At 39.2% G+C, this 15,058-nt stretch overlaps 1 protein-coding gene across 7 annotated transcripts in view; it reads right to left on the reverse strand.

The window, feature by feature from the left end:
• Positions 1-15,058, reverse strand: part of GADL1 (glutamate decarboxylase like 1) — a 226,625-nt gene that overhangs the window by 34,360 nt on the left and 177,207 nt on the right. For all 7 annotated transcript variants that reach the window (XM_016140785.2, XM_016140781.2, XM_016140784.2 and 4 more), the window contains one exon: positions 14,106-14,195. In XM_016140785.2, the coding sequence (XP_015996271.2) occupies positions 14,106-14,195 (90 nt within the window). The remainder of the gene's footprint in view (positions 1-14,105; positions 14,196-15,058) is intronic.

The following is a 15,058-nucleotide window of genomic DNA, read 5'->3' on the forward strand; positions in this document are numbered from 1 at the left end:
GTAGCACAGCCATACATTCAAAAATCTTAATATTAATAGTTAACTTCCTCTCACCAAACCAAACTAAAAATTTAGTAACTGCCAAACACCTTGCAAGTGAATTATATGTGTTTCTGATAAGTACGCAAAGAATTTTTAGGTTTGTGGGAATTTGTAAGTAAAGGAATGCTATTTGGAATAATTTTGTAAAGCAAGGAGTGACTTTGGTAATGTGACTTTGCCCTGGAATGTGTTCTCAATTTTCAGGATTTTTACTATACACATTTTTTTTTTTTTTAAATTAAAGGCACAGCGGTGATGGACTCACCTATATTTAAAAAAAAAAATAGTGGGAATTTGGGTGGGGGAGAAGGGACGTATGGAAACGGAAGCCATTCCCACTATCAAAATTAAAGGCTGGTATCTTGTGTTGTCCTATTAAAAAATCAATGCCTAATAAAAATGTAAGCAGTATTAACCCAGACTAGCAAAACAGGGATTGAAATTTATCATGCAAAACAAAGACCATAAAAATTTTGCAGGTTGATTTCTTTTTCCATTCAGAAAGAATACCACACTACCAGTTTTTATACCGGCATTTAACAAAGAACCTCCAAAGAGATCCTGGGTGTAAATCACATACTGTATGCTTTATTAATTGTTTTAGAAGATTCTAGCTATCTTCCAAATCTGGTTGAATTTCCATCTCATTGTGTACTATTAACAGATGTTCTGTAATAATGGATAGTGATGAGAATTCTGAGCAAAGCCCCCAGGGAGAAGCAGATAGAGCTTATCAGAGCACCTTACCAAGTTGCAGAGCTAAAAATGACTCAGAGAATATTTATTTGATGAATTCTAGAAATGAATGATGGCTATGTTTACCAAGTTTCTGTGAGGTTTACTGACAAAACAAGTGGTCAAGGCTTCTTCCAAGCACCCACTGTCAGGGGCACACACACATTTTCACATTCCATTAACTGCAGAATCTGGGGTTTTATATGTTTATTTTTACTGCATGGTATATTTTAGTTCTTGCTCCAGCCAAGATTTTTTGTGCAAATGGAAATTGAGTGAGATTCCTTTCTGACTCTGTAGTGACCCTCATTCTTTAACCCCCAATTTTTTGAGTCTAGACCAAACTTTATCCATTTGAAAATACCAATGCTTAGCAGACGACAGTGATGTAAAAGGGGACTAGAATGAGATTTTCAGAGGTGTGTGTGGTGGGGCGGGGGGATCAGAGAGAAAATGACTTTACTGGACCAGCGTTAAGCTGAAAAATCATATTCCAACACTTATTCTACACTATACCCACCATAGAGTATGCGCCCATACACAACTGGGGTAAAACCTAACCGTGAGGTGCTATCAGTTCTCGGGTAGCCTCAATAGGGGGACACTTTCATAGGAAGCAGAGCATGTTTCAGAGATAGATAGTAGAAAAAAATCTGAACTAAAACGAAGAGAGATTTAGCCATCTGCAGTCAGAATTATATATTTTGGCATTTTAATTTTTTTCTGCATTCTGAACTGATGACAATTGGCCAACAGAACATCCTTCCTGCACATCAAAACAGGCTGTATAGCAGAAGCCAGATTAAAAAAAAAATGATCCCAGTGCTTCACTCCAGACCAACCCAATCACTCTCAGGATAAGTAGCAGTCATATTTTTTAAAACTTCTATGGGTGAGTTAATGGGCAAAGAAGGTTAAAAAAAACTACATCTCTAGGAAATCCCTATAAACATATAACTCAGTCACCCAAAGGGGTAACACATTAGTTCATGCCCTTATTTACTGATTCATTTGCTCAGCAAACATTTATAATGCATCTACCGTGTAACAGTAGCAATGTGAGAAAATGCAAAGATGTAAGAATACTAAGAATCACCCTCATTATGAAACACTCAGTACGGTGTCAGAACTGGCTTCATGAGTACGAAATCTGTGCCTGTGCACAGGGCTCCGAGCCGAGAAGAGCTGGATGTTTCATCCCGTGCTCTGCTATCACCGTCTTGAACTTCTTGATCCTTTTGGAACAAGGGGCTCTGCCTTTTCATTTTGCACTGGGCTCTGCACTAGCCAGGCTTGAAATATCAAGGATCCGATATGGCTAACCCCAGTGGGACACACTGCCCCACCTTCTCCATCTCCCCTTCCATCAGCAGTATCATTAATACAAACAGGTGCGTCTTTGTTGATAACGGGGTTTTTTTAAGGTATCGTCTTTGTGCTGAAATGCATCGGCTATTGCCTCCTATGGGTAATTTACATGGTCTGATCCTCCCTCCCTTCCCTGCTTACCAGTCTTTTCCCCCCCCCCCCCCCCAAATGTTGCTGTCTTATGGTAAATGCCAAAACAGGGTACTTATACTCGAGTGTCAGAAAATGCTTCCTGGACAAACCGAGGGGTCAACAGCCCAATTTTAAGGTGGAGCCAGACACAAGAATTCCCTATAAACTAGGCTGAAAGCCATAAGTGGCTTAGAGAAGACTGGATCGTAGCCATATTCCTTCATAGGAAAGAAGTAAATATCTCTGAGGCGTCGAGGAGGAAATTGCATGTGAGGTAAGCTGTAAAGAATACTGAGGTGGAAGAACACAGGAGCAAGACGCCAGGGACAAGGGGCGCAGTGCGCGAAAATGCGAGGTGGTGAGAATACTGACATTCTTCTCCATTACTAAACACCGAGCACCGGGGCTGGCTTCGCGGGTCTGGGGCCTGCGCGGCACAGAGGGGCCCACACTTAGAAGGGCACGTGCTTGTTTTAATGCTCTGCTGTCACTGTCAGATTCTTGATCATTTCTGAAAAAGGAGCCCTAGATTTTTATTTTCCACTGGACTCTACAAATTATGTACCCTGTCAAGCGATGTGTTTGAAAAGACAGTGGTAGGCTGACTTTCCAAGTACAGACGGGGGCAAGCAGCTCAGCTGGCTAGAGTACAGGGGACATGAGGATGAGCAGGAGATAGAGCAAGAAGGTTGAGTTACACTGGATCGCTGCGGTCCCCGAATAATTACGGACTCTTTCCCTTGGGACAAAGGGAAACATGGAGTGACATGATCAGGGTTGTATTTTGGAAAGTTTATTATTATAATAGTGCATACGGTTATTTGTATTGGGGACAAACACAATAAGGCATGAAAAAGACACCTGAGGCTCACATAGCCCTTCAAGCATGGGGTAACAGGATTAATAATATTGAAAGCTAATGTTTATGAGCACATAATCTGTGTCAGATACTGTACCTGGACTATGCTGTTTAATCCCTATCTTAAAGGGTTAAGATAGCCCTTAAGGTAGGTACTTTTTATTATCCCTATGTTATTGATTTAAAAAAAAGAGAGAGGCAAAGGTAGTTTAAACAGCTCGTTCATGGTTACATGGCCAATGAGCAGCAAAGCCATCATTTAGTTAGCTCCTAGACCCAGTGATCTGAACTACAACAAATATCTTAACCAAATGCCTTTTAATTTAAAAAAGTGTTCTAAAATACATGTAAAAATGTTTAAATATAATATTAAAGAGTGCTGTTTTTAAAAAGAACCAAGAGGGTAGAGTTTTAGCAGCTTTGAGAATCAATTATAAACCAGCATTATTTAAAACCTTTTGTTCCTGGCACAAAAACAGAAACACAGATCAATAGCACAGATTGGAAAATCCAGAAATAGAATAAAATGTTGTAAAAAAATGTAACATATGATAACACAAGCTTCCCATAATAAAAAGTGTTAAGAAGAATTATTTAATAAATCAAATTGGAATAATTGGATAATAACTGGGGGAACTGATCAGGTATGATCTGTATTTTTATACTGTATACAAAAATAACCTCTACATGGATTAAGGAGTTAAATACAAAATATTAAATGACAGAAAACCAGCAGGAGATGGAATAGAATATTTATCAGATTTGTGAAAGAACGGTAACTTCGGCTTTGAAGCAGTGGAATAAATCATGAAGGAAAAGACTGACAGATTTGAATACATAAAAAATTTAAAACTTCTGTACAGTGAAAACAGCAAGACTAAAATAAAAAGGACATTATACTGAGGGCAATATTTGCATTCCAACTGACAAAGAAGGCTTTAAAACTCAAACTATCTCTATATATATCCTCATTCAAAATTATAAGAAAAATAGATCTCAAAATATAACTATGTAAGATTTGGAAAAAAGATGAATACACAGAGGAGCATAATCAGTAGAGAAAAAAATAAAAAACTGTTCAGCCCACCAAAAATTAATACAATAAAAATAAAGCAAACCTAAGATTCTTCACCTTTCTAAATAACATTTCTTCCCAGTCTGGCAACATCCAATATTGCCACAGTTGAATGGAAACTGTGTACTCATTCTCTACTCGTGGCACCATAAACAGATAACCACCTTCTTAAAAATCTGGGTCACAATACATAGCCAGAGTCAGGCTCAAAACCACATTAATTTTCATAATCGCAGTCACATACCGAGCACTTCATCTTCTGGAAATAATAAAAGCAAAAGTGGACGTGAGCGTGAGATGCTCATCCATTATTGTTTTTAATGGCAAAATACTGGAAACGACACGAGCGCCCAAAATTAAAGGAATGGTTTCATAAGCCGTGAGACAGACTATTTTATAGGGAAAGATGTCTTAAGCTTTTCCTTTAAGAAGTTTAATCCAAAGAGATGACAATAGAGACAGAGGTAGCTTGAGGTGAAGTGATATTAAGAGAAAATCATGCAATAATTCCTTTAAGGGTGTCAGAGCCTGAGTGTGTTCATCAATTCAGGGGAGCAATATATGAGATGGGGAAAAAAATGAAAACGTGAAAAGGAGAGAGAGAGAAAAGGAGAAAAGCGGAGAGGGTTGGCGGGAAGGGACAGAGAGGGAAGGTGGTGACGAGGAAGTCCCAGGCAGGACACTCGAAGTTGAACACGGAGATGAGGAACATGCCTCCCTCTGGAGTAAAGATGAACGAGGAGAAAGAGAAACACGCTGGGAGTGAAGACGAGGGTCAGTTTGTTCCTCTGGGAATGTCCTACTCCCGCGAGGCGAGCCTTTCCTGGAAGCCTTGACTCCAGGGATGCTGTGATTCGGACCATTTCCTACCAGCGCTGATTGAGCCAGCGGTAATGTGTCACTTCCCAGCTAGCAAAGGAAAAGTGAGCACAAGTGCCACTAGGGGGCAGGGTTGGTACTGGCAAAAGGACTTCAAAAGATACCGGACAAAAAAAAAAAAAAATCTTTCCTTCAACACAGGGTCCGTTCTTTGTTTTGCAACAATGAATATAACTTCCAGAGCATTTCCTTATTTCCTTAGTGCCTGTGTTATGAGTATGAACTTTGCTCCATAAACTCAAGTGCCCAAGAAAGTATAATTACCTAATATCCTTCAAATACAATTAAATGTAACTTCAAGCCACTGTCCCTATTAGGCCAGGTTAAAAGACAATCTCAGTCATTGCCATGAGCCGCATAGCCCCAAAGGTCCCGCAGAGGTCCTGGGAGTCTTATCCAGTGCTAACTTGTAGGTCCAATAATATGATACACTCATGACCGGAACCAACAGGATCCCTTGATATGCTGCGACTACGAAGTCCTTATCTGTTAAGGATGGGCAGATTCCAACAGCTGGAACACACACACAGACACACAGACACACACACACACACACACACACACACACACACACACACACACACGAACCTCCTTAGGGCACTCAAAGAAGGGAGGCTGGGAATCACCCCTCCCTGCGGAACTCTGGCCTCCCGCTCCTCTTTCCGCTCCTCTCTCCCTGTGCCTCCTGTGCCTGCCTCTCTGCTTGCGAACTCCTTGCCTTCCTCTAGGAGTCTCATCACTGGCCAGCTGAGGCTTTCAGAAAACCTAGGAAGACAGATATCTTCAAGAAAGACCTGGAGCCCAGAGTCCCTGTCTAGTCCTCAGGAGGTAGAAAGGAGAAAACATAAGAACCGAGTACACTCATCTACTTTGTACTGCCACGTTTGCCACAAGGTGACAGTTCTTAAAACTTATTTATAAATCTGGCAGCACATGACAGTGAGTTTTGATTTGTTCCAGCAGATGAGCCAGAACTTGGGCATCCCTCATAGTTGACGATGGGCCAGGGAATGACCATCAGATTGGCTGCCATGGAGGGACAAAGACAAATAAGGGACATACCTTAACCTCGAAGAGCTTCCAGTAATACAGATACAGAAACAGGTAAGTGTGGACTCATAAATTTAGGTAAGACTTGCAAACCAAAAGCCTGAAGGCCAGATCCCACTGACAAACATGTTGTCCAATCTGTCCATAGAGCATCTCTTAAAAAATAAGAAGGCCTGCCACCCCGGACCTCCATTCCCACATGGCAGTCCTCATTAGGAGCTAAGCAGGGGCTGCTACCTTTCGCTGGGGCCACTGCTCTCCAGTTTTTCAGAGTCCCCATCACCCCCAAATGTATTATGCCCAGTCTGATGTAACGTCTATAGGCATTTGGGTTTTCGACCCCTGAGAAAACTAAATAAAATTACTCAGGACACAGGGGTGTTTCATACAGACTAATTAAACTTCTGCCTTTCCTCAGTGCTCACCCTGACATATCTGGAAATTTGGAATTATTTCAAAAAGGCTTTAAGATTTGAGTAGAGACTAAAGAAACTGGAATATTTAAGTGTAATCAGCTGGGTTCGTATGTAAGTGTTAGAGACAAGGCCAGTTGTGCTCCTGGCTTAGAGCTAAGTATACTAATCCTTATGTGCTGAACAGTAAAACTAAGGTACAAAAATATATTTGTGAAATACAGATATTGCAAAATGCAGTTCTGTTCTTTGGCCCCATTCGCCATCGCTGGTATCCAGAGTTCCCGATCAGCCAGCCAGTCGCCAGCGAGCAAGAGTACACTGGTGTGAGTGAGCTGAGGGGGGCCACACGCAGAAACGTTCTTCTTTCAGAACTAGTGTCGTCCTGACCTCAGGCCTATGAGCTCAGCCTCAGGCTACAGAGACACCCGGCTTCATTTTGCTCAATTTTAATTTTCGACAGATGGGCCAAGCTCAGAACTTCTTCCATGGTAAATCAGAAAAGCCCAACAAAAACAAGAGAGGGGAGTCCATTAAACATAGGAGAGAAAAATAAAGGAAAGAAAAAGTAACTTTTAACAAGGACATCTTTCCTGGTCTGTCTTTACTGGGGAGTTTAAGTTACTACCCATGAAAATGCCTCTCTATGCGCCTGAAACTAAAATTTAAAAAACAAAAAGCAATATAAATAAATTTAATTAATTAACAACAACGATTTAAAAATTTCATTCTCTGTGTTGAAAGGTATTGCTTACTACAAAGGGCAAGTCATCAACTTCTGCATTGTGTATGCATATCGAATAAGAATGTTGTTGGAATATTTTGCTCGTTAAAACTTTATAAATCCAATAGAGTAAAGCTCTTTAGAAAGACTATAACTAAACAACTAGGGAAGAGAGATGAGCGTAAAAGCCATAAAAAATTCAGAGTTCCCCATGTCCTCAGCAGAAGGGACACCTCAGATTTCCCAGCTGATTTCAAAAAAAAGCCACACCTCTATGAGACGTACCTAAGTGGCTCCTGGACCCTTAACTGCAGAACGACACAAGGAGAAACTGATTACAAATAGTAGTATATCTGACAAATTGTAAATAATAACATCTCTACCTGAGAGAATACATAAAGTAACAGCATTCTATCTCAGGTCTTCATAGTTTTGGGGAAAAGAATACAGTATCTACAAGAAACAGGAAATTCATTAATTAAGCATTTTTCTAAATCTGCATTCTAGCCACTATCGGAATTAAAGCCTCTCAGGTCACATTCAGAAATAGTTTATTTAAAAAACACTTCTAAACTAGATTTTCCTTACATACAAATTTTAAAGAAAGTGCAACTTTAAGATGAGTGATATCTACTAGGAAACAGAATTTTTGAAGCATATACTATAAGTTCTATATCATAGTGTTAAAAAAGAAACTTGTCTTTGAAAATTAAAAACAAAACAAAACACTGTTGCACTTTTAAAGAAATGCATGTTTTTAGTTCACAATCTAAAAATGAGTGATTGGATATACCAACGGCACAAATGTTGATAGAAAGACAATTAGAATCAGGATTCTCAAAAACAGACAGAAGCTCTCAAAATGCATTTAAGTTCTTATGCACATTTGTGAACACACACACACACACACACACACACACACACACACACACACACACACAGCAGAACATCATGGAGCATAGCAGAAGGCACCAAAGCCCCAGTCACAATCCCAGGACATCTTCACTGTGAGGCTCCCACAGAAGCACATCACCCTATCCAGTCTACGCAGTCTCATATTCAAGTGCTGTCTGTCAATCAGAAACATACCAAGGAGAACACTACGTTCTGTCTAAAGATATCTGCAATACCATATCAAGTTATATGCCAAGTAAGCAATAAAACAATAAGCCCACCAAGTAGATTCTAAGATTTGTTCCCCATCTACTGTTGAGGAGAAAGGGGTCATTTATAAAGTTGTAAATGACTAACATTAGTCACAAATCTACAGGTCATTAAATAAAAAGAGTTGAAATGACTATGCATGAGTACAAAAAGACAACACATTAATTACTGTTAAGAATGTAAATTTTTTTGGCATAATGAAGAATTATTCATAAAATGTCAACAAAGGAGAAAATCTTCAGAATGTTGAGTAATGATGAAGCAAAACAAACTGATGGAACTTTCAATTACATTCTCTGGGTCTTGCGCTTTTCAGTTTACCTCTGCAGGCAATCCCCAATGATCTTGGCTTCCATATCTGATCACTGGGGTGAGGCATCAGAAGAAACACGCACACATTAACTGATTTTAGGCAATCACTTTAGAGAGCAAAGTATTACTCCACCAAAATGCTGCAAGCTTCAGGGAGCCCTGGGAAGCCAGTTGAAGTTCTCACTACAGACCACAAGTGAAAATGCCACTGAATTTAAAATCAGTGCATATAGTAGGGGTATTTTAGTAAGGAGAGAGAAACAGATGGAAAAGAAGAAAAATTATATATTACGTCTGGGAATAAGTCATGAGAGAAAATAGTTTGTAAACTAATTAATTGATTGAACATTGTATAATCATGGTCTCCAAATAAAAGTATCCCCTGTGGTGTAAGAAGAAAAGACGAGAATATCTCCTAATAGTTAACAAATTTTAATTCGTCTTTTAAAAAACATAGTTTGTGGATTATACACACACACACACACACACACTATATAAAGTGATACATGTTGATAATTCACACACACACTATATAAAGTGATACATGTTGATAATTTTATAACAGTCAACACATATTGGGGTGAATGCTGAATTATTTTTTTTAACTGTTAGGAGTTTGTGATCAAAACTTGGATAGCCTTTATCTAGATAAGCACTCAAGTAAACCTATGGGTTCTATAAGTCAGTTACTCAATACTTTGGTTTATTGTTATTATTGTTGCTATTTTCACAAAAGCAATATATATTAATTATAGAAAATGAGGAAATTACAGAGAACTACTAGAGAAAGGAAAAAAATCACCTATAACTCTCTACTATATTTTGGTGCTTATTATCTATCCCTTATCTGACCATACATACTTTATCCGTGTTTAAGTATCTATATATAAGCATATAATTTTTCAAAATTATAAAACTATAGCAGCTGTCTTATAACTTTTTCATAAATAATAAATTATGAGTATGTTATTTAGGAACAGAATTTTAATTATCTATACATTAGAAATTTGCATAAAACTACACACTAATATTTACTTATTCTCTATAGTTGAATATTCAGGTTCTTTTAAAATTTTTACTATTTTAAATAATAGCTATAAACTTCTAAGTAGCTTTACTGCCCCCATAATTCTGTAACTATTTCTAAAGGAGATATTTCTATAAGTGGAATAGCTGGAAGAAAATAGGTGCCAATTTCAAATACGTGACGTGTTACAAAGTTGGTCTTGTACGAACATATGTGCCCATTAGCAGTTATGAGTTCCACACCATCCTCACCACACGAGGCATTACCATTAAAACCATGGTAATTTGCCAATTTGATTAGTGAAAGCTATCTATTACCTAGTTCCTAACCAGTTTCCTAACTAGTAGGAAAACTAGTGAAACTCCCCTGTTTGTTTACTCACGCAGGGGTCTCAGTACCAGAAGCCACAATAGATTGCGTTGAAAATACCTGAGGACCAGACATGGAAGCCACTGGATGCCAAGCAGATGGGCCTCAATTTCATCTTGTGGACCACTCATTCCCAAAGGCAGATTTGGACATTTGGGCAGATATTTCTGTTTTCACAATGTTTAGGAGTTGCTACTGATGTTTAGTGGGTGGGGACCAGAGATGCTAATAGCTCTGCCATGTGCCGAGTAGTCTTGAGCTATGAAGAACTATCTCATGTCTTGTATTTTCAAATGTCCTACTGGAAATGCATGAGCTGAGAAGCCCGATTACAATTATCCAAGCCCATAACTTAACTCTATTCTACATACTAATGCAAAATATTGTGCCCATTTTTAATAAATACTGTTTTCTGCTACCATGTACTCCAAGAAGGAAATATTTTCTTCACAGTTTTACTAAGGGTTGTGTACCACTTTTAAAAATCACATTGCTAATACCACACTATTTCTGTTATTCACATCATCAAGATCACCTTCTTATAACAGTCTGCGTTTGTTTATGGCTTATACTGTGATTCTTAGAGTACATGTGAGAATCTTATCACTTCCTCATGTCTTTTAATATTGTCACACCCAAGCATTCATATAATGAAATCCATGTCTTTATTATAAACTAAGTTATTTCTGCTTCTTGTTACATGTAAGGCCTTCTATTGCCTTTTACTAAATTACATGTAGGTAGGTCATAGTTTCTACTGTTTTCATTTTATGAAAGTAAAGGAAATATTAACAATATTTATTCTAAACAGTGGTGATTGGGTCTCTAAGGTTGAAAACTGCGGCTGCAGAGAACAGGAAGCTATTCAGAAGCTTCCAGCAGGAGAGTGACATGATAAAGCAGAGACGAAGGTATGAATGTGCAGCAAGTAAAAAATAAATGGGAAAAAGACGTGGCAGGAGGCAGAGACCAGAAAATAGGTAACTTCAGTCTGGGCAGGGAACTAATGAAGACCTAGAATACCAATGCCTCAAAGATTCAGAAAGAAGAGCATTTTATAAAGGACATCTTAAAAAGAGAAGTCGTTGGAACCCAGTGATTGAATATAGTGTCACAGAGTGACGGTCATAGTGTTATCAGACTACAGAGTGATTGTGTTCTCAAAAACGGTCTCGCACATGTGCAAATACCTTTGTAAACACACACACACTTCCGTACTCTCAAACTCCAGAGTCATTACCAAATAATTCCTCTCCTCTCCTGCTGTCAAAGGGAAGACTTATCACCCCACTGATTCTGAAATCTGACAGCTCAACCTGACACTTGGCTGAATCTAAGGGGCAAAGCCTTATTTGGTTTATGTGTTTGTTTGTGATCCTTCATCCACGATAGCCCCCAAATAAATTTCAAGTGTGTTTTAAGTGCATTCCAGGCTATAAATCATATATTGCTTTCTCATACTACAGTAAGCATAAAACCACATAGATCAACAGTAGATATATATGCCTCTTTTCTTTGCCAAGTTCATGCACACACACCTCCACAAAGAGAGAATGAAAGAGAACTAAGAATCTGAGAACCAATGATAATTTGTCTGCAGTGTACATGTTTACTAACCAGAAGCAACCACAACAATTAAAATAGAGTGAAATTAGACTGGACAAAGGAAACATGGTAGTAAATGGTAGAAACACACTTCCAAAACGAAGGGACAGAGAATCATGGATCTTAACCATAAGAGAGCCAAAGCTGGCATATACCGAGGATAGAAGAGTGTGTCCTGATTTATATTTAATTTTAGGTTAAGAATAAAAGTGTATTATATACCGAATTATCTGATTTTAGTTTCTATCCGCCTTCAGTTTTGAATTTTCTGATAATAAATAACATCAATATTTCTTTAAATAATGGAAGAATGAACCAAAAATATTTCCAAACATAATAGGACTATTTAGTTATCTAGATCCGTGTCTGTACATCAGTATCAAGTCAGTAAAACACAAGTTATCACATTCTTGGTTGCTTTTCTTAACAATTGAAATGTGAAAAAAATGGCAACAATTTCCATATCGACTCTGAGCAATATTCCACCCATTTCACCAAAAAAAAAAAAATAAAAGAAAGTCTGTCGCATTCCATCAAAGTAGAAAATGTCCCTAGAAACCTCACCATTAAATTCTCACATTGTCCAGTTCTTGTTTCTTTTATGGGTTACTTACCACCTGAAACGTATTCTTTAGCACTTTCCCATTCACAGTGTGTGGCAACAGTGCCAGACGAATCCCAAGGGCTGTGTTAACTAAGCCCCGAAGGGGTAACGGAGGGCTTGTGTCGGCAAAGGCACAGATAATGCCATCCCTCTCCCCCACCTCTGCTGCCCAATCTCAGGTTTGACAAAGGCAGAATATTTATATATTGGCTGTGTATCACGCTACAGTGCAGGAGGCTTCCTGAGCCATAAATAAATAGAAAATGACCTGAAGTTAAAAGGAGATGCTGCAGGTGAGGGTATAAGTGGCTAAAGCTTAAAGGATCCCTCTTCCTCCTAATTGGGCACAAATTCCAAGCTCCTTGTCATGCAAGACTAGGCGCCCATGCCCTACCCTCTGCCTGCTGCTCTCATCTCACCTCCCACTGCTGTTCCTTTGTGCCCCTGTGGTCTCTGAATCACACCCTCCTCTCTTAAGATTGGGTCATTATGATGTCGTTCTTCCTGGAATCCACGTCTTTACAACTGTTCCCTACTTATTGCTGAAGGCTCAGCTCTAGTGTCGCACATTGGGGTAGATATCCTTTCCCTCTGCTTTCACTGCAAACGGAGTTTATCTACAAGTAAGTCCCTGCTAGTTATCTTATGATTGTCTCTTTATTCATTTCTCCCCCAAACCCAAGCTTCTTAAAGGCAGGGACTGAGTCTGTTTGATGTTTTTATCCCCAGCGCACAGCATGGTGAGCACTCGGTAAATGTTTGTCGCTGCCCTGACTGGGAAGTTTTTCCTTTTCTTTCAAAGGGCAATTAGAAGGGCTATTGCCTATTACAGCTGTTAAAACTGTCATTGATTTCCCCTGTTGAGGGTAGGGAGAGGGTTGCAAGTGACAGCTTTTACTAACCAGAGTCACGAATCTAGCTGTGCTTGAGAGGGAAGACACAAGGGATAGACGATTACCTAACTTGGTACCAGCTGCTGTGAACGCTCACTCTGTATGTCAGGGCCACAGAATCCCCAAGGGGATTCCCACTAGTTCACTGCAATATACACTAAGTCCATGCAGCAGGGGAGTAGGATCATGAGACTTCATAGCGCCCATGGGTCTGGGTCAGAGGCAGGATTTAACTGGCAGTGCCATGCTAGGAGAGGTGTAGGTGAAGCACAAGAGTCCCCTAGAGCCCGGGGCTCCCCTTCACTCTGCATGGTCAGTTTGCACCAGATGTGTGTGAAGACACTTTAAAGCAGATTTTGTTCAACGATCAGTTGCAACTCATTACTGGCATCTCTTCTTTTTTATCACGTAGGCCCCTTGGGCATAAGATACAAGGCCTTTGTTGGTGGAAAGAACAAGAGTGCCAGATTTAGACTTTCCCCATTATCTCCAACTGAGGTGAGGCAAATAGTCACAGACATGTACTAGCATAGCTGAAAGAAGAAACAGCAGTTCATCATATAACTTTAATCTTGTGTCCTCTTACCAGATCACACTTTCTGAAGTGCCCTGTGAATTAGAACTTCTAATAAATTCTATATTTTACAAATAGCATAATGATCTTGAATTTGTGTATGTCAAGTATATCGACTTGTTAAATAATGTTTACAACTTTTTTGGCATGACAGATTTTAATAAACTAAGAGCCACGTCTCTAGTTCCTCAAGAAGTTCTTGCAAGTACAGAATCATTAACAAGCTCAATAGGCAATGGCATTCACTCTATTTCATTGAAAGGAAAAATACAAAACTTACCAAGTTAAGTTTTGCCCAGAACTCAGGTCCTTCTTCCATCTCTCTGAGGCTCGGCGGAATGTACCAAAAACAAATATTGGCATATTCAGGCTGAAGAGTAAGAAAATTTGAAAGTTGTTTTGTAAACCTAAGGTTGATTTTAGAACACAATTAAACTCTTTGCTAGTTTCTTTGAGTTATCATGTCTGTATTATGTTGATAACAAATCAGAATCTGATAGCATAGACAACCATCTGCCCTCCTTCTGATAACAGCCTATCAGGAATTTTTCTTCTCAGTCAGGTGCACCTAGAGGGTGCTTCCCTCTAGATAAGAGATCAGCACAAGATCAAGAATAAATACAATAAAGTTTGAAGCTGACTCCACCCAGTTCTGATGCTCAGAGCCTGATACATACATGCCCAGAGAGGCCCGAGTTCTTCAGATTCAATCTTAATCCTAAAATTATTACTTATACTCATATCCTTCCAATAATGATAGCCAAAGTTGTCTTCTATTACCTGCTACACCTGACATGCAAAAATCCCTGATTATCTGTGAGTTGATAACATATGACATAGTTGGGTTTCACTTAACCAGCCCTGCCATGATCCCTAGCCAGTTCTACTTTGGGAAGGGAAAAAAAGCATCACCTGGACCCCTAGATCACAAGCATCTGTTTTAAACATCAGTAAGAACGTGAACCAGCTAGAAGCCTTGCTCAGAATGGGGATTCTTCCATCCTTGTGCTTGGAATGCCCAAAGTTTGGCCAAGTTCATCACAGAAAAGTCTGATGAACTGGCATTTTAAGAAGCATCTCAGGCAATTCTGCAGTAGGTAGTGCATGGTCTGTGTGTGAGGAACTCTGATCTAAAGTGGTCGCAACCCAGTCACCTCCTCCAGTAATCTGCTTTTCTATCAAATGTGATTTGGTTAAACATTGGATAACATTCCAGAACAGCCTTTAGTCCAG

This window comes from Rousettus aegyptiacus, unplaced genomic scaffold, assembly GCF_014176215.1.
Source record: "Rousettus aegyptiacus isolate mRouAeg1 unplaced genomic scaffold, mRouAeg1.p scaffold_m13_p_4, whole genome shotgun sequence".
Taxonomy (NCBI): Eukaryota; Metazoa; Chordata; class Mammalia; order Chiroptera; family Pteropodidae; genus Rousettus; species Rousettus aegyptiacus.